General features: G+C 39.1%; 1 protein-coding gene across 4 annotated transcripts in view; it reads right to left on the reverse strand.

Annotated features, from left to right (window-relative positions):
• Window positions 1-21,351, reverse strand: part of ninl (ninein-like) — a 142,606-nt gene that overhangs the window by 95,174 nt on the left and 26,081 nt on the right. For all 4 annotated transcript variants that reach the window (XM_069931897.1, XM_069931894.1, XM_069931895.1 and 1 more), the window contains 2 exons: window positions 4,800-4,993; window positions 2,448-2,514 (listed from right to left, as the gene is read on the reverse strand). In XM_069931897.1, the coding sequence (XP_069787998.1) occupies window positions 2,448-2,514; window positions 4,800-4,993 (261 nt within the window). The remainder of the gene's footprint in view (window positions 1-2,447; window positions 2,515-4,799; window positions 4,994-21,351) is intronic.

Here is a 21,351-nt window from a genome sequence, read left to right on the forward strand (position 1 = left end):
GAATTATATATAAAATTGAAGGAATATGGAGAAATATCGGGGTACAAGATCAATGCAAATAAAAGTGAAGCGATGCCAATGAATATTGAGGATTTCACAGAGTTTAAGAAAGAATCACCATTTAAATGGCAAACACAAGCAATCCGATACCTAGGTATTAAACTAGATAATAATCTAGGCCATCTATACAAATTAAATTATCAGCTATTAATGAAGAAATTACAAGATGACTTAGAACATTAGAAAGATTTACCACTAACACTGATAGGAAGGGTTAACTCACGCTAAGTTTCAAAAGATGGAAGGAAACCAGAGCGTCCGAAGGAAACCCTCACAGACATAGGGAGAACGTACAAACTCCTTACGGACAGCACAGGATTTGAACACCAGTCTTGAATGCTGGCACTGTAACACCGTTATGTTAACCACTACACTTTATCTGCAAATTTGATGACACTGTTGGCATAGGCGTATCTAGGGTATGGCACCAGGGATCATGCCCTGATTGCCACTTCAAGGGGGAACCACTGTCCTCACCTCGCCCAATATTGAACTCCTGAGCCGCTTCTGTGGCTCATCACCATATGAGGGGTTGCCCTCTTGCCCATAGTTTATATCAATTGACCTATTGGAGGGATTACCCTGCAGTCATGTCTGGGGAACGCACGCTGATTGGAGGTGTGAGTTGTCAGTTAGCTGTGTGGAGCCGCGAGCGGGAGCGTGCTGGGACTTGTTGTTTTCGGAGAATTTGCAGCAGTTTACCTGCAATCGCCAGAGAGTGCATGGGTTGGTCAGACGAAGCACCGTGACCAAGGAGCAGCTCAGGCCGTGGCTCTGTGTCATCCACAAGGGCTTCAAGAGCTACGACTTCCACTTGCACAGCGAGAAAGGCAAGGTGGGCCAGTTCATCTGGCTGGTGGAAGCGGGCTCGCTGGATGCTGGTGGTGGACAATGAGACAGGCAAGCTGCTGAGGAGCCTGAGGCTGCAGTGCAAGGAGGAGTACATCCACAATGCCCCTGAACAGGAGCAGCATGCATGGCAGCTGCCCGAACCTGACCAAGTCCCAGCAGCTGAGATCAAGCGGGCTGACAGCGTGTCTCAGATGAGCAGTGACAAAGTAGGTGGGCAGTGGAGCTTGGTCCGCTTCCCAGGCCACCTCGAGTTGTGAACCCTGAGTCCAGCCACCCTGCTAAAAAGTGCCTGCAGTACCCATTCTGTATCAGAGTTGCAATAGTGTGTGTGTGTGTGTGTGTGCGCGCGCGTGCACGACCTTGGCGATGGGAGGGAAACTTCCTCCTGGGTGCTTAGAGGAGGAGGGGGTGATGTTGGAACCTGCCTGCACTGCTGCCCATGGCCAGACAGTGCTCGGTGACAGAGGAGGTGGCGAGGCAGGTAGGGAAGGAAAAGTGGATGACGTGGCAGACGTGAGGAATGGTTGCGGGTGAAGGATTGAAGAAATCTAAATTTTAACAGGTGGTGGGGGCAGAATTTCAGTTTGCCATAAGCGCTATTTTCCCTATATACACCACTGACTGTTGGAGCTGTATCTGGCAATGCAGTCGTGGATCAGTAGCATGAACAGAAGCGGGCTGAGCTCACAGCCCTGAGGTGTGCCAGTGCTCAAAATGATGATGCTCGAAGTTCTGCTACTGACCCAGACTGTGGTCTTTCTGTTAGGAAGTCCAGAATCTAGTTACAGAAAGGGGTGTTGAATCCCAGTGAGGACAGGTTCTTCATCATTACCCATTTTGGCTGTCCAATTTTCTAGCTTGCCATGGTCCGTGTGAAAGCTCGGGTGGCCTGCTGTTATACTAAAGATTTCGGAAAAACACAATCTGCTATTGTCATGGAGTCAGACTTATACAGCATGAAAACTGGTCCTTCAGCACAACTCAACCATGTTGGCTCAGTTACCCATCTAAGCTAGTTCCATTAACGTACATTTGCCTTTAATCTATCTAAACATTTCTTAACAATAAATCTGCCCAAGTGTACTTTAAGCATTGAAATTGTACCTCCCACCACCATTTCTTCAAGTACCTTTTTTCATCAACCCTTGCATAAAAAAATGTGCCCCTTGGATCCCCTTGAAATCTTTCCCCTCTCACCTTAAACCTGTGGCCTCTAGTTTTAGACTTTAGATGGTAAAAAGACCATCTATCCTATCTTTGCCCTCCAATTTTATAACATTTATAAAGTCAGCCTTCATTCGGCCTCCTTCACTCCAGGGAAAAACATTTGCAGCCTATATAATCTCTCCTTATAACTGAAGCCCTCCAGTCCTGACAACATTACTGTGAATCTTTTCTGCACCCCCACTAGTTTAATTGCATCCTTTCCAGACTGCACACCATACTCCAGGTGCAGTCCAATTAACATTTTGTACAACTTTTGAATTAAAAAGGCAACAAGCAAACATTAAAACTGCTTAAATAAAATATTTTACCCAGTGCTTCAAAGGTCTCGCGTTGAGGTTCTTTATGGCTTTGAACTTCATCATCAGACTTGAGGCTCTGTAACAGAAAACAACCAGAATAAATTTGGAGCTGGCGAAACCATCAGGAGTCTCAGAGAGAGGTTAATGGGCAAATATTCCACCTCAGAGCTGGAAGTGGCAGGAACCGCAACGGAGATCCATCCACCATCAGTTTCCATTCATGAAGTGATCGGAGTAACCTCCTATTCTAAATTAACACAAGTGGTGCCAGTTCACCAGGAGGTAGCACAAATTGGAGAGCAAGGCAAAAAGTTAGCAAGGATGAAATGTGGTCATTGAAAATTAAAATACAAGAATTAGGAGTAGGGCCCATCGAGCCTGCTCCACCATTAAATAAGATCATGGCTGTTCTGGCCATGGGCTCAGCTCAACTTACTTGCAACACTTAACATGAGTCAGAGGGATACACGAGGGATCAGGCTCAGAGCAGTGGAGAGTTTTAGAAGAATTGCACAGCAAAAGAAACCTACAGTAAACAGCAGGGAGTGGACAATGCCTTTGAAATATTTCCTGAGACTACATTTGATTCTATTTTGAGATGTATTCATTCATCTTCTCTTTGTGCTAGACATTCACTATTGCAATTTAAAGCAGTACATCGGGTCCACTATTCCAAAGCGTGATTGCCAAATTCTATCCTTCTAAATGTGATAAATGTAAAATTGAAGATGGTTCATTGTATCATATGTTTTGGTTATGTCCTTCAATCCTCAATTATTGGAAAGGCGCATTTCATATACTATCTTTAGTTCTTGATATTAATTTGGCTCCATCTCCTTTTATTGCTTTGTTTGGAATATGTGGGCCCAATGATCTGATATCGAATTCTTCACACTCTCACGTAGTAGCTTTTCCTTCCATGATTGCCAGAAGGGCCATATTAACAAAATCAAAAGATGCTCACTCTAAATGGCTATCTGATATGATGGCTTGTTTGTCTTTAGAAAAAAATTAAATGCTCCACCACTGTAATGAATAAACTTTATTTTTTTATGGAGTTCTTTCCTTAATTATTTTCCAAATTTGTAAGCTTAACTAATTTTTGATTCTTGACCTGTTTTTTTTTTCATTATCAGGTCTTGGTCTATGTATTTTGCCAACCATCTCTGTAAGTAGGGGGTTGAATTTGTAGATTAACCAGTTTCTTTTTGCAGGTTTTTTTTTAAACGTAACATAGGTTTTGTCATTACTGATATTAGTATCATGTAAATTTGATTATTGTTCTATTCATGTTTATTTACCTATATAACATTTGCAAAGTGAAATTAATACAAATATTGGAAGAATACAAGCATGAGTTTCTTAAATTCAAAGTGTTACTGGACTAGGAATGAAGCTGTGTCAATGGGCATTAAGATGGAAACAACTTCTTTTAAATAATACAAGAGGTAAAGAACTAGGTCTCAAATTTGATAGAGCCCAAAAAAGATTCATTATGATAGCCCTAGCAATAGCAAAAATACGCATGACAATCTAGAAAATGGAAGAGAACCTAAAAATACAACCATGGTATATGGAAATGAATGTGTATTCCATTGAAAAAATTACATATAATTTAAAAGACAAATATACATTGTTCAAACAAATTTGAGAACCCTATATGAAATATGATAGAAAATGCCAGCTTAAGACCTCCATCTCCTAAAGTGATAAGAAGATAAACATGATTAGATTTAATGTGCAAAATTAGATGACACGACTTTGTTTTTTTTGTGAGGATGTTGTTTTCTTGTATTTTGTATTTTTAATATTTATTGGTTTTAGAGGGGGGTGGGAAGTTAGGGGGTAGAAAAGAGGAAAAATGTCACTGTGTATATTTAATGAAAAACATTTGTACATATTGTTGTTGATACGGTTCATAGTGCAATAAATAGTTACAAAAAAAAGAAACAACTGTGCAGAAAAGCTAGTAGATAAGCCTGTAGATAATCACAATGAAAACATAAATTTTCAGAAATATTCAATGTCAGACAACATTTTCTGTTTTTATTTCTGATTTTCAGCATCTGCATTTCTTTCTGGACATTCAGAAAAGTGTAAATAAAAACAGAAAATCCTTCAGGTACCCTACTGAACAGGGAGAATCTGTGGAGAGAAACAGTCAACATTTCAGGGCAATGACCTATCAGAGTTCTGATGAAAGGCCTTCATCCCAAATTGGTATCTCTTCCTCTCTCCCCCACTCCACACACCACACACTGATCAGCAGAGCACCTCCAGCTCTTCTGTTTCACCACAGTTAGGATACAGACTCTTACAGAGAATGCAAGACAAGCCATATGAAGAATAAAACAGACGCACCTCAACACTCTCAAGAGATGTTGATCGTCTCAAGTGACCACTTCCGAGGGTTTGAGCAAGTGGCTCAGCCTTAAAAAATAGCTCCTCCGGATCACCTGTAGTTTCCATCTTGGAATCCAAGAATTCTGGCATTGACCGGCGGCCATATCGTTTCGATCCCCTGATGTACTTTGGCTTAACTTTCTCTGGATTTGCTGAAATCAGTAAATATCCACAATCAGCTGCAAAATCAAAAACCTTTTCCCAAACACCCTTAACTGGAAAGATCAGTCAAGATCAAACTTTCACATTTGAGCAAATAAGGGGTAACAGGAAGTTTCAAACCCAAAAAGTAGTTACATTACAGTTTTAATCACATAACCGAGCTAGATGGCACTAGCAATATTAGTGTAATGAGTTCAAGTTTATTGTCATCTAGCTAGACAAATATCAATGAAGGTTTCTGAATGTAGCAATAGCAGTGTCTAAGAAATGTATGGCACTAATGTGGAAGTCAGACAATATTGTACGGTTGGATAGATGGCATGTGGAAATACACAAATGTATATCATTAGAAGAAATTACTTATAACTTAAGGAACCAACCAGAAAATTTTATTTGATTTGGAAACCATATATGGATTTTGTTGAATAAAAGTCCATCCACATCGTCCGCTATACCCACTCCTCCCAATTAATATGTTCAAGATAAAATTAATATGTTAGAAAAAATAAATAATGAATGTAAAATTATTCAGGTGTGGTTTTTTCTTTCTTTTCATTTTTCTTTCTTTTGGGAGGGAGGGTGATAAAAAATTTAATTATGTATCATTTTGCATCGTTTTTATTATAATGTATTAATCAAGATGAAGAAACACGTTTGTATTTGATGCAAATGGAAAAATAAAATTTTTAAAAGTTTATTGTTATCCGATCATACAAGCAGATGAAACGTGCATCTCCAGACCACAGTGCACAAGCACAGACACAGTACACGCAACACATAAACAACCTATATAGCAATCCAAAATAAATATATTAAAATAATTTACAGATTTCTAGGGTTACTCAATCACCAGCTGTGGGAAGAAGTTGTTTCCCAACTTGGCAGTCCTGGGTTTTATGCTCCTGTACCTCCTTCTTGATGGTAGTGTCTCAAAGAAACTGCAGGTTGGATGGTAAGGGTCCTCAATGACTCTGAGCCCTTTTTTTAAATAAAAAAACACCACTGCCTGTAAATATTGTCAATAGAGGGAAGATCCCAGAGATCTTTTCAGCAGTTTTAATCACCCTCCTACTGCAATCGACAATGACTTTGCAGGCTGCAGAGAACCCTAATCCCTTTTCTTTTAAATATTCACCTATGTAACGTCGAAGTACTCGAGATGGCAGAGGTCGACAGCATCGAGTCCACGCTGCTGAAGATCCAGCTGCGCTGGATGGGTCACGTCTCCAGAATGGAGGACCATCGCCTTCCCAAGATCGTGTTATATGGCGAGCTCTCCACTGGCCACCGTGACAGAGGTGCACCAAAGGAAAGGTACAAGGACTGCCTAAAGAAATCTCTTGGTGCCTGCCACATTGACCACCGCCAGTGGGCTGATAACGCCTCAAACCGTGCATCTTGGCGCCTCACAGTTTGGCGGGCAGCAACCTCCTTTGAAGAAGACCGCAGAGCCCACCTCACTGACAAAAGGCAAAGGAGGAAAAACCCAACACCCAACCCCAACCAACCAATTTTCCCCTGCAACCGCTGCAATCGTGTCTGCCTGTCCCGCATCGGACTTGTCAGCCACAAACGAGCCTGCAGCTGACGTGGACTTTTTACCCCCTCCATAAATCTTCGTCCGCGAAGCCAAGCCAAAGAAATATTCACCTTCTGACCTCTTTGCACTGCAATCGGCAGCACACAGTTTTCTTTTCAAGAACCAGCTGCTGATTCTCATTAACAATCTTCAGATCTCCAGGGCAATGGCGGAGTTCAGCTAGCTGGAATGCAGAGGCCTTAAAGGGCCAGGCCACCACCTAGGTCTAGGTCACTGGAAAATTCGAGTCACACTACAGAGAAGCGGTGGAAAATCATGTGAAATGGTGCGAGTGCAACAATCTGAATCTCAATGTGGACAAGACAAAGGAGATGATCGTGGACTTTAGGAGGACCAGGAATGACCACCCTCCACTACACATCAACAACTCTGTAGTTGTTCACTTAACTAGTGATTTAACATAGACACTCAATATCTCCTCACTTGTCAGGAAGATGCAAAAGCACAGGCAAGGCTACTGGCCACCATTATGTCAACCTTCTATTGAGAGCATCATGGATGGCTGCATCACGGTGTGATATGGTTGCTGCAGAGAAATGGATCTGTAGTCAATCTACATGACCAGAAGAGAGGCAGAGAGGATCACTGGAGTCTCCCTCCCCCCAATCAACATGTTCTACCAGGATCATTGTCTGAAGAGGGCATGCAAAAACACTGAGGACTCCTTCCACCCTGCATGCAGCATCTTTCAACTACTCCTGTCGGGGAAAAGATACAGGAGTATCCAGCATCATAAAGCTGAGGAATACCCACAGGCATTGAGAACCAAAGGAAATGCTCACACTAATTTTCAGAGGCTCTCATATGCACAAAATAATATTTATTTATATTAATGAAATTCACGTCCTGCATATGCATTGTTTGTCTGTATATGTGTTATGTCTGGTTGTGTGTCTGCATATTTTCCACTGATGACCATAGAGCCTTGTTTCGTTGTACCATCAGATGACAATAAACTTGACTTCAGTTGCGCTCATGATTAGTGCTACACAATTACAGAACCAGTGGCCTGGGTTCAAATCCAGCACTCTTCATGTGAGCGTGAGTTTCCTCTGGGTGGTCTGGTTTCCTTCCACATCCCAAAGATGCTCAGGGTTAGTGGGTTAATTGGTCACATGAGTGTACTTGGGCGATGCGGGCTCATGGACCCTAAGGGCCTGTTATTGAGCTGCATCTCTAAATTAAAATGAAATTAAATCAAAAGGAGTTAAGAGATCTTAGAATGCGCTCATTTTCCAATCTAAATGGTCACATTAAAACAGCAAACTAAACTGAGCCAACAACCTGGTGAACATGGACCAGTTATACTTTCTTCAGAATAATCTTGACTCCATTTGCTATACAGAGGGTCTTTGTCCCATCTCATTAATCCTGGCTCCAAACAGAGTAAAGCCATAGTTCCATTCCTGCCTCCTTATTTCTCCCAAGCTCTGCAACATATTCTCCCTCACATTCTCTTCACCTCCCCCCAGATTCTACTGCTCACCATACACGAAAGGCAATATTCAGTGCCCAATTAACCTGCCAACCCATATGTTATTGTGATGAGGGTAGGAAACCTGAGTACCCAGAAACCCACACAGTCACAGAGTAAACATGCAAACTCTGCACAGATTACATCCAAAATCAGATTCAAACCCATCACTGGAGTTGTGAGGCAGCAGTATCATCTTTACACGAGTTGGAGCTGATAATCCAGCAGAATTTTAATCAGCACTCTAATGCTACTCAAGTGCAAAGGAGGATCTGTATACCCATCTGCACATCAAGAGCCTATACATCAATGAGTACAGTACTCCCACATTACACCACATTAGAATGTGTCTTCATTGAACTGTGATGGGACACAAATAGTTTCTTGCCATTTTTCCCCCCCATAGACATTACACTCCTGCTTGAACCCCACAACAGTGATATCATCCTGTCTTTGCTTGGTAGGAATGTATTTTTTTGTTGTAACTTTATTTCAATTACTACTACTCTCTTCTTCTTAGTATGGTTGTATGAAAGCTAGAGCTAAACCTGTTCACAACAACCCCTTACACTGCACTAGGATTTATGTGACAAATAAACAGACTAAACAAGACTGAATGACACCAGCGACCTCAAGATGGCTCCATACACAGACTAGAAAGTGGGGCTGAGTGTAATTGGCAAAGAGCCATTAAGCATTGTTCCCTACAAGATCGCAGATCAGGAGATCCTTCCAATCAGCACAAGGTTGTTTCACACCCACCAGTATCCACCAGGTTATCAAGAGTACGTTACTTTTTCTATGCAAAGCCAAGAACTGATAAGATGAACTACCATATATTTTGGCATACGTCGAATCATGAAACCCAAATAAAATCTCTCAAAAAATGGGGATTGACGTATAACCATATAACAGCTTACAGCGCAGAAACAGGCCGTATCGGCCCTTCGAGTCCGCTCTGGTTCACTTGAACAACTCCACTAGATCCCCCCCTCCCACTCTCCGCCCATAACCCTCCAACCCCCTCATATCCATGAGCACATCCAACCTTCTCTTAAATGAGAGAAAGGAAGGACCCTGCCGCAACTATCTCCTCTGGAAGATCATTCCACCGCTCTCTGAGTGAAGAAGTGTCCTCTAACATTTCTCCTAAAGTTTTGCCCCCTTACCCTTAACTTATGCCCTCTTGTTCCAACCTCCCCTGCCCTCAGGGGAAAGAGTCTACTCACGTCTAGCCTATCTATTCCCTTCATAATTTTAAATACCTCTATCAAATCCCCTCTCAACCGTATACATTCCAATGAATAAAGTCCCAGTCTCCTTAATCTTTCTCTGTACTCTAGATGTTATAAGCCAGGCAACATTTTTGTAAAATTTCTCTGCACCCTTTCCACCTTATCTATAATTTGGAGACCAGAACTGAACACAATACTCTAAACCTGGACTCACCAATCCTTTAAACAGTCACAGCATCACTTCCCATACTCTATGCTATGATTTATGAAGGCCAGTATACCATATGCCTTCTTAACCACCCTGTCTACATGGGAATCCACCTTCAAGGAACTCTGTACCATAACTCCAAGATCGCTCTGCGTATCTCAATGCATATATCTTAGTTTGGCTATTTTTTCCGAAATACAGCACCTCACACTTGTCTACATTAAATTCCATCTGCCATCTTTCAGCCCACTCTTCCAAACAAACCAAATCCTTCTGCAATCCAAGAAAACCTTCCTCACTATCCACCACTCACCCTATTTTCATATCATCTGCATATTTACTTACCCAGTTAACTACCCCCTCCTCCAAATCCTCCCTGAGGCACACCGCTTGTCACAGGCTTCCAACCTGACAGACAGTTGTCCACCATGACTCTGTGCTGTCCATCTTCCAGCCACCTTTGACCCCATTAACCTTCCTTACTAACCTTACATGCGGAACTTTATCAAAAGCCTTACTAAAATCCAAATAGATCACGTCAACTGCCCTATCTTCATCCACTTTTCTTGTCTCCTCTTCAAAAAAACTCAACAAGATTCGTCTAACATGACTGTCCCTTCACAAACCCATGCTGGGTGCCCCTGATCAATCCCTGCCTATCTAAACATTTGTACATACTATCTCTAAGAATATCCTCCATAACTTCCCCACCACTGAAGTCAAACTTACTGGCCAATAATTACTTGGCCTGCACCTTGTGCCTTTTTTAAACAACGGAACTACACTTGCAACCCTCCAATCCCGCAGCACCACACCCTCCTCCAGTGATTTTTGAAAACAATTATTGACCTCCCTTAACGTCCTGGGAAAAAAATCCCATCAGAACCAGGAGACTTATCTACTTTTATTGACCCTAGAAGCTCCAAAACCCTTTTTTTACTTATCCCTATCCTTTCCATAACTAAGCCATTCGCCTCACATCTCACATAGTTCAATGTTCCTTTCCCTCATTATACAGACGAGAAAAAATAATTCAATATCTCCCCCATCTCATACGGTTCCTCACATAGTCCACCATTCCCATTTTCCAGTGGACCTACTCTATCCTTAACCCTCCTTTTACTATTCACGTATCTGTAAAAACCCTTAGGATTCATTTTCACCTTATTAGCTATGGACACCTCATACCTTCTTTTTGCCTTTCTAATATTCCTCTTAAGGTTCTTTCTGCAATCTAAGTAACGATCCTACATCTCATCAATCTTTTGTTTCTTGGGGGAGTCACGTGATGGAGTAGTGGCCGGACGGTGAACTCCAGCCCTCTCCAGAAAAGTCAGAAAAAACAAAGCAAAACACAAGGGCACAAAAATAAAAATCAAAGTAAAGTGAATATAAAGGTGGAAAGAAGATGGCGACAAAAAAAGAAAAGTCGAAACCAACGGTAAGAAGAGAGGAAGAGAAGACAACGGAAGATGAAGGAAAAGGCCTTACCTGTTCAAAGAGGCCCGCGGTGGAGAGAGAAACCTGCTCCCTCAGGTCGGTAGAAAGTGGACTACAAAAATGGCTCGATGAGCCGAGTAAAAGTGCGCAACCGCGCATGAAAAAAAACACACCGACGGAAGGGGTGACCAGCTGGGGAGTCGATCTCCACAGCCGGCAATGACAGCTGCAGAACACCTGCAGCAAGAGGAGAACATAGAAGACCACGAAAACAAGAAAGAAGAGAAGAAAAGGGCAACAAAGAAACAACAGATGGCAACCCAGAGGAAGAGGAAGAGGAAGAGTACAGTGAAATAGAAGAAGGGAAAGGCAAGATAAAGGATATACTTTCTCTTATTAAAGAATACATGGAGTCATTTAAAGAATGGCAAGCGCAAGAATTTAATGATTTAAGAAGAAGAATAAACAATACAGAAGAGAAAATGAATAAAATAGATATGACCTTATCAGAAATGGGAAAAAGAATGGACAAGGTGAAAGAACGAGAAGCAGCAGTAGAAATGGAGGTAGAGGACTTAAAAAAGAAATTAGAGGAATCTAATAAAAAAGTTAAAGAGACACAAGAACTGTTAGCTCAGAAAATAGATATAATGGAAAATTATAACAGAAGAAATAACATAAAGATAGTGGGCCTTAAGGAAGATGAAGAAGGCAAGAATATGAGGGAGTTTATAAAAGATTGGATCCCTAGGGTCCTAGGATGTCCAGAACTACAGCAAGAAATGGAAATAGAAAGGGCACATAGAGCATTGGCCTTTAAACCACAATCACAACAAAAGCCAAGATCTGTTTTAGTAAAATTCCTAAGATATACTACAAGAGAAAAGGTACTGGAGAAAACAATGGAAAAAGTAAGAGAAGACAATAAGCCACTGGAGTACAAAGGGCAAAAAATCTTCATTTATCCAGATATAAGTTTTGAACTCCTGAAGAAGAGAAAGGAGTTCAATACAGCAAAGGCGATTTTATGGGAGAAAGGGTATAAATTTATACTAAAGCATCCAGCGGTATTGAAAATATTTATTCCAGGACAACAAAACAGACTATTCTCGGATCCAGAGGAAGCACGAAAATTTGCAGAACAATTACAAAATAGACTGAGAGATGAAGACGTGTAACGAGAGTACAAAAGACTGCGAACTAAAAAGACATAAGTTTTGAACTCCTGAAGAAGAGGAAGGAGTTCAAAACATCGAAAACGATCTTATGGAAAAAAACTATTCTTGGATCCAGAGGAAGCAAGGAAATTTGCAGAACAACTACAAAACAAACAGAGAGATGAAGACATGTAATAAGAGTAAAAATGACCACGATTTATATGTATGTGGGTAAAGAGGTATATGTGTGTATATGAATAATGTGCATACATGAATGTATCCGTATTTAGAGGAAAATATAGATAGTATAGACAAGAATTAATAAGGGAAGGAAAAGGAATAGAGGGAATAAGGAGGGAATTAAAAGAGTGACCTTTGTCACATATGAAAAGTGAAATCTTTTCTGGGGGGGGCTGGGTGGGGGGGTGTTACGGTCACTGCAAAATCAGCTGACGCTTGCGAGTGAATTCGCAAATCCAAATGGAGAGGGGAGATGTGGTTGTCCGACAAGGGATAAAGGACAACTCAGGAGGGGAAGGGGGGATTGGGGCTAAAGAAGTTTTAAATAGGAGAATAAGGAAAATGTTTGATGTTTTAGGAATGTTGTCTTATAAAGGATTCAAAACAAGAAAACAGAAATGGATAAGAAGGAAAGGTAATGATGGAGAAACGGAAAGGGAAGATAAACAAAGTATAAAATGGCTACGTTGAACTATATGACTTTAAATATTAATGGAATATATAACCAAATTAAAAGGAAGAAACTGCTAAATTTACTGAAAAAAGAAAAAATTGATATTGCATTTGTGCAAGAAACACATTTAACTGAATTGGAGCATAAGAAATTAAAGAGAGATTGGGTAGGACACGTAACAGCAGCATCGTATAATTCAAAAGCAAGAGGAGTAGCTATATTAATTAGTAAAAATGTGCAATTTAAAATAGAAGAGGAAATAATAGATCCAGCAGGGAGATATGTAATGATAAAATGTCAGATATATTCAGAGTTTTGGAATCTACTCAATGTATATTCACCTAACGAAGAAGATCAAAAGTTTATGCAAGATATCTTTTTGAAGATAGCAGATACGCAAGGGAACATATTAATAGGAGGGGATTTCAACCTGAATTTGGATTCAAATATGGACAAAACTGGGAAAAAAAATTAACAGAAAGAACAAAGTAACCAAATTTATAATTAAATCGATGGAAGAAATGCAACTTTTGGATATATGGAGGAAACAACACCCAAAGGAAAAGGAATATTCATATTACTCGGCTAGACATAAAACATACTCAAGAATAGACCTACTTTTGTTATCAGCTCGTATGCAAGATAGAGTAAAAAAAACAGAATATAAAGCTAGAATACTATCGGACCATTCACCCTTAATATTGACAGTAAAGTTAGAGGACATCCCTCCAAGAATGTATAGATGGAGATTAAACCCCATGTTACTTAAAAGGTAGGATTTTAGAGAATTTATTGAAAAACAAATTAAAATGTATTTTGAAATAAATACGGAATCAGTGGAAGATAAGTTTATACTATGGGATGCAATGAAAGCATTCATTAGAGGGCAAATAATAAGTTATGTAACCAAGATGAAGAAGGACTATAATCAGGAAACAGAGCAGTTGGAAAGGGAAATAGTAAATATAGAAAAAGAATTAGTAATGAAGGAAGATATCACTAAAAGAAGAGAATTGGCGGATAAAAAAATAAAATATGAAACACTACAAACATATAAGGTGGAGAAAAATATAATGAAGACAAAACAGAAATATTATGAACTAGGTGAAAAAACGCACAAAATCCTAGCATGGCAGCTTAAGACAAAACAAGCCAAGAAAATGGTATTGGCATCAAGGAAAAAAGACAAACAAATTACATATAATCCAAAAGAAATTAAGGAAAACTTTAGAGAATTCTATGAACAATTATACCGAACTGAAAACGAAGGGAAAGAAGGGAAAATAGATGAATTTCTAACTAAAATTGAACTACCAAAACTACAAATAGAGGAACAAAATAAATTAACAGAGCCATTTGGAATAGTAGAAATACAAGAAATAATAAGAAAATTACCAAATAATAAGACACCAGGAGAGGATGGATTCCCAATAGAATTCTATAAAACATTTAAAGATTTATTAATTCCGCCCCTCCTGGAAGTAATCAACCAGATTGATAAAACGCAAAGCTTACCAGATTCATGTAAAACAGCAATAATTACAGTAATACTAAAGCAAGGGAAAGATCCACTCACATCAGCGTCATATAGACCAATATCTTTACTTAACACAGATTATAAGATAATAGCTAAATTATTAGCAAACAGATTAGCAGAGTATGTATCGAAAATGGTAAATCTAGACCAAACTGGATTTATCAAAAAAAGACACACAACAGACAATATTTGTAAATTTATTAACTTAATTCATGCAGTAGAAGGGAATAAAGCACCAACAGTAGCAGTTGCTTTAGACGCAGAGAAGGCCTTTGACAGAGTAGAATGGAATTATTTGTTCAAAGAATTGCAAAAATTCAGTTTACCGGAGAAGTATATTAATTGGATTAAAGCATTATATAAGGGACCATTAGCGAAAGTGACAGTAAATGGACATGTATCAAAGCAATTTAACTTAAGCAGGTCAACACGACAGGTATGCCCACTATCACCTTTATTGTTTGCGTTAGCTATAGAACCACTAGCAGAATTAATAAGAACAGAAAATAATATAAAAGGGATAAAAATAAAAGACAAGGAATATAAAATCAGTTTATTTGCGGACGATGTTATAGTATACTTAACAGAACCAGAACTATCAATAAAAGAATTATATAAGAAATTGAAGGAATATGGAGAAGTGTCGGATTACAAGATCAACGTAAATAAAAGTGAAGCAATGCCTATGAATGATGCGAATTTCTCAAAATTTAAGAAAGAATCACCATTTAGTTGGCAAATGCAAGCAATAAGATACCTAGGTGTACAAATAAACAAAAATCTCGGCCAACTATATAAACTCAATTATTATCCACTAATGAAAAAATTACAGGATGATTTAGAGCATTGGAAAGATTTACCATTAACACTAATAGGAAGGATAAACTGTATTAAAATGAACATTTTTCCAAGGATATTATACCTATTTCAGGCATTAGCAATACAACTGACAGAGAAATTCTTCAAGGAGTTAAAGAAAATACTAAGGAAATTTTTATGGAAAGGGGGGAAACCGAGGATAGCACTAGATAAATTAACAGAATGGTATAAACAAGGAGGCTTACAACTGCCAAACTTTAAAAATTATTATAGAGCCACACAATTAAGATACCTATCAGATTTTTATCAAACAAGGGAAAAGCCAGATTGGACTAGATTAGAATTAGATAAAATAGGGGAAAAGACACCTGAACACATATTATATAAATGGGGTGAAAAATTGGTACAACATAGAAGTTCTCCAGTATTACATCATCTACTCAATATTTGGAAGAAGATTCATGTAGAAAGAAATAAAACAAATTATCAATTACCAAAACTAATATTGACGCAAAACAAGTTACTCCCTTTTACAATAGATAACCTTTCCTTTAGAGAATGGGAGAAAAAAGGGATTAAAAGAATAGAAAATTGTTTTTCAGGAAATAGATTATTATCCTTTGAACAAATGAAAGATAAATACAATATAACTCAAGATACAGCACTGGCATATTACCAATTGAGATCCTACTTGAAGGATAAATTAGGAAGCAGTTTGAGTTTGCCAGAGGGAAGTAACTTTGAATATGTGATTACAGATACAATGATAATCAAAAGATTTATAACAAATATGTATATTAAACTGCAAGAAAAGGAGAATGAGGAAACAAATGGTAAAACTAAACAAAAATGGGAACAGGATTTAAATATAAAGATAAAAAAGGAAACATGGGAGAAGTTATGTTCTGGAACGATGAGAAATACAATAAATACGAGGTTACGTATGATACAATATAACTGGATATACAGGCTATACATTACACCTCAAAAGTTAAATAAATGGGACCCAACAGTATCTGATAGATGTTTTCGATGTAAAAAAGAAATGGGAACAACAATTCATGCAATCTGGACATGTGAAAAAGTAGAAAAATTTTGGGAAGATCTCAATCAGATATTAAATAAAATAACAGAAAACAATATACCAAAGAATCCAGAGATCTTTCTCCTAAGTAACATAAAAAACAAAGAATTTGGAATTGATTTGGAGGATGCACAAAAAAAGATTTGTTAAGATAGCTCTAGCCGTAGCAAAAAAATGTATTATGTCAACCTGGAAATTGGAAGATAATTTGAAAATACAACAATGGTATATAGAAATGAATAAATGTATTCCATTAGAAAAAATAACATATAGTTTAAGAAATAATATTGAAATATTCGAACAAATATGGGAGCCTTATATTAAACACAATAGAGAAAACCTACCGGGGACAATCACTACCTAAGTTAACGGAAGGAAAAGGAAATGAAAAGAAATGGACTCAGTGGAATTTCTGGTGTATTTTTATTGAATGACAACATTGTCTGACTGGTTTAATGTATCCTAGATTTTATACCTTAAATGGATGTGAGGGGGGAGGTGGGGAGGGTGGGAGGGGAGGAGGGAGGTGGGGAGGGTCGGAGGGGAGGGGGGGGGGGGAGAAAATGACATTGTATATGTGTGAAAAGGAAAAAATGTGTATCATGGTTAATGTGATTTATGGTGTGAAAAATAAAAAATTATAAAAAAAAAATCTTTTGTTTCTTATATTTAGCATAGGCCTCCAATTTTTCTAGAAAACCACGGCGCCCTTGAACTTTTGGTCTTGCCTTTCGGCCGGACAGGAACATAAATCTCACTTTAAATACCCTCTAATTTTCCTCTACATCGTTTCCAGCAAAAAGATCAGCCCACACAACTCTCTGCAAATTCCTTCTCATTTCTTCAAATCTGGCCTTCCCCCACTCGAAGACCTTCAACTTCGGACCCGACCTATCCCTTTCCATAATTAAGCTAAAGCTAATGGACCCATGATCACTGGATCTGAAGTTCTCCCAAACACTCACCTCCATCACCTGCCCTATTTCATTCTCTAACAACAGATCTAACACTGCTCCCCATCTAGTGGGCACCTCCACATACTGCTGCAAAAAGCAGTCCTGAACACATTGTATAAACACTAAGCCATCCTGGTCTCTCACTGACTGTGTTTCCCAATCTATGTTAGGAAAATTGAAATCCCCAACCAACACCTCCCTATTCCTACTGCACATCTCAGCTATTTCCTTGCACATTTGCTCTTCTAGTTCCCTCTCCCCATTTGGCAGCCTATAATATATTTCTATAATAGTAACCTCACTCTTTTTTTTTAGTTCTACTCACACTGCCTCCCTCGAAGAGCCTTCCAATCTATCTTGCCAGAGACCTTAAATTCAGCCTAAAATCTAATAGGTGCTTGAAAAACCAGAAAACTGCGACAGATTTTCATTGAGATTTTTATTTAAAACAACAACACATTTAGAACCCTTCAAAATCACTTTCACTTTCATCGTCTGAAGCAAAGATGGCAGCAAACACTGTTTGCTGTTTAAACAGTCATCATATGGGTCCCAGTCTGTATCTAATAAGGCATTTCAGTTCTGTCATCAGTATCCCACAATAAATCATCTTCTGTGCCATCAATTGCACAAGAGACACCACACTTTTTGAACTATTATATCACAGTCTCTTCTGTAACTTTGTCCCATGCCTTGAGCACAAAGTTACACAGCACATCAAGTGATGCAGCATACATTGCCCCACCTTTAGTAAACAACCTTTCTCCACTCAGCATCCATGTATTCCATTCCTCACACACATGGTCATTGAATGGCTTGTTCAAGCAGACATCGAGAGGTTGCAATATAGACATCAAGCCACCTGGGATAACCGCCATGTACTTTTAGAGTTCTCAGTTAAGTGGCTACGATGCATAACCCAGACCAGGAAACTCCATTCTTTGTGTTAACCGCCTATTCTACATAATGGCTATCCATAGTTGTATACCATTTTCATCCATCCACCCTTTTTCATGAAAATGTACAAAAATACCTGCAGGGAATTTCATTTTCAGTTTAATTTTGCATTTGAAGATTCTGCAAGTGATTTTCCAACTCTGGCCAACGAGTGATTTCTTTTCTCAAAAATATCTTTTTGGTATTTTTCTTAAAGTCTCTTCTTTCTTCCTCCAATCTCTTATCAACTTCTCATGCACATCAGATTTTCTTGCAGCAGGGCATTTATTGGTTTTCTTGGCCATTTCTATCACTTTCAACTTAAAACTCACTTCATATTTTCATCGCGTGCTGCTGTTGATGGACCCTCCATGATAAGCAATCATCTCCAGCCAACGCCCAGCAGAACAATCCACGCGATCAATGGGGATCGACGTATCGACGTATACGCCGGTCACCGGCTTTGAGGGCCAACTGTACACTGGTCAACATGGCACTTCAGGCAGCCAGAAAATGGGAGTTGACTTGAATGCCGGATATACATAAAAACGTTAAAATGAGGTTGAAAAAGGTAAATATAGATGTACAGCACGGGTAATAGGCCCTTCCTGCCCCCAAGCCCTTGCCCCCCACCAAATACACTAATTAACCTACAACCCCCAACATTTCTGAATGGTGGGAGGAAACTGAAGCACCTGGAAGAAACCCATGCAGGACACAGGGAGAACTTACAAACTCCTTACAGATAGCACTGGATTGGTCCCATTTATTCGGCCTCAAATGGAGGCTGTCTCTAAACTCACAAACACAAGTAGTGACAGTAGAGGAAATATAAAATGTGTCAGTTGTAATTACAACTTATAAATAATGTGCAGCAGGATTCAGAAGCAACCTGGTTGCAAAACAAGGCACAGTGTTGATCCCTAAAGGCCATGACATAGTGAAAGGGAAGCAATAAATTTATTTTAAAAAAAACTACTTTAATAGCCCAACCTCAAATATTTCCTCAAAGTTACTGACTTGTGAAATGGAGTCACGTGATGGAGTAGTGGCCAGTAGGAGAATACCAGCCCTCTCCAGAAAAGAAGGAAAAAAGTGAAGAAAAAGCAAAGCTCCAGACACACAAATCACAACAAATAAGAAATAAAGGTGTGGAGAAAATGGCACCTAAGAAAGAAAAGCCAAAAACAACGGGAAGAAAAGAAAGAAGGAGGCCGGAAAGGTGAAGGCCTTACCTGCTCAAAAAAGCAGGGACCCACCATGGAAAGAGGAGCCTACTCCCCAAGGTTAGTAGAGACCCCGCAGGGTCGCGACCCACCGACCGCAGGAATACAAAAATGGCTCATGGAGCCAAACAGGGGTGCGCAACTGCGCACGACAAGGAGAACACCGATGGGAAACTCCACAGCACGAACAGCTGATAGAGGCCCGACAGCAGGGCCCCCAGCTGGAAGATAAAGAAAGCAATGGGAACGGGAGGGGTGAGAAAGAAAAAAGGAAACTAGAGACACAAAAGATAACCAGCCCAGAAGAAGAGGACCAACATCAAGAAACCATGGAAAAAAAATACCCAACAAACTGAGACAAGCAACTCAACAAGAAAATCAAAAGAGACATAGATACAAGAGAAATAGAAGACACAAACCCAAAAGCAGACACAGAAGAAGAATACCAAGCTCTGCACAGAGGAATTGGAGGTAAAATGAATGGAAAGTACAGATAAAAAAAATTTTCAAGAACAAATGAAAGCATTAAAATGGCTGACACTAGAATTTAGTGAAATGAAAAGAAAAATGAAAAGTACAGAAGAAAAAGTGAGTAGATAGAGCTGGTTATAACAGATGTAGGGAAAAGATTAGAAAATATGAAAGAACGTGTTATGGCGGAAGAAATGGAAGTGATCGACTTAAAAAGAAAATTGGAAGAAAGTGACAACAAAGTTAAAGAAACACTGGAGTTGTTAGTTCAGAAGATGGACATAATGGAAATCTATAGTAGACGAAACAATATAAAGATAGTGGGCCTTGGGGAAGATGAAGAAGGCAAAGACATGAAAGAATTTATAAAAGAATGGATCCCAAAAGTCCTGGGAATGCCAGAAATGCAGGAAGGAATGGAAATAGAAAGAGCACATATTAACATTAACCCCGAAACCACAGTCACAACAAAAACCAAGATCCGTTCTAGTAAAATTTCTGAGAAACACGACAAGAGAAAATATATTGGAGAAGGCATGAATAAAATTAGAGAAGACAAGAAACCACTGGAGTACAAAGGTCAAAAAAAAATTTTTCTACACAGACATAAGTTTTGAGCTCCTAAAGAAAAGGAAGGAGTTTAACGCAGCAAAATCGATCCTATGCAAGAAAGGCTATAAATTTATGTTAAGCTATCCAGTGGTGCTTAAAATAGTTATCTCGGGGCAGAAAAACAGACTGTTCTCAGATGCAGAGAAAGCACCAGAATTTGCAGAACGCCTGCAAGACAGAAAGAGAGATGAAGAGATATAACAAGAACAAAGAATGACAACAAACTACATATAAAGAAGTAAAAATAATGCATAAGTAAGAACTAAAGGAGGGAAGAAAAGGAAAGAAAGGGAGAAGGGGGAAAAAGAGGAGGGGTTCAAAAATAATAATAATAAATAAATAGATAAAAAGAAAAAGAAGAAAAGAGGGGGAGCTTTGTTGTAATGTGAAGATAAAAGTCTATTCTGGAGGGGGTTGGGTGGCAGAGAATAACAGTCACTGCAAAATCAGTTGACACTTGCAAACAGGTTCGAACTCCGAATGGAGAGGGGAGTTGTGGTTGCCCAGCAAAGGACAAGGGGTGACTCAGAGAGGAGGGGGGACTTTTGGGGTTAAGTGAATTACAGATGTGGGAATGGTTGAAATATTTTATGTTTTAGAAGTGTTGTCATACAGTGCGTTCAAAAAAAGAAAACTGAGAAATGGAAATGGGGAAAAGGGGAAAGGTGGTGGTGAGGAAGCGGAAATGAGATGTAAACAGAGTATGAGATGGCCATGTTGAACTATATGACTATAAATATTAACGGAATACATAACCAAATCAAAAGGAAGAGGCTATTAAATTTACTGAAAAAAGAAAAATATAGATATAACATTCGTGCAGGAAACGCATCTAATTGAAGTGGAACACAAGAAATTAAGGAGAGACTGATTAGGGAACATAATGGCAGCATCATACA

The sequence above is a fragment of the Narcine bancroftii genome, chromosome 4, assembly GCF_036971445.1.
Source record: "Narcine bancroftii isolate sNarBan1 chromosome 4, sNarBan1.hap1, whole genome shotgun sequence".
In the NCBI taxonomy this organism is placed as follows: Eukaryota; Metazoa; Chordata; class Chondrichthyes; order Torpediniformes; family Narcinidae; genus Narcine; species Narcine bancroftii.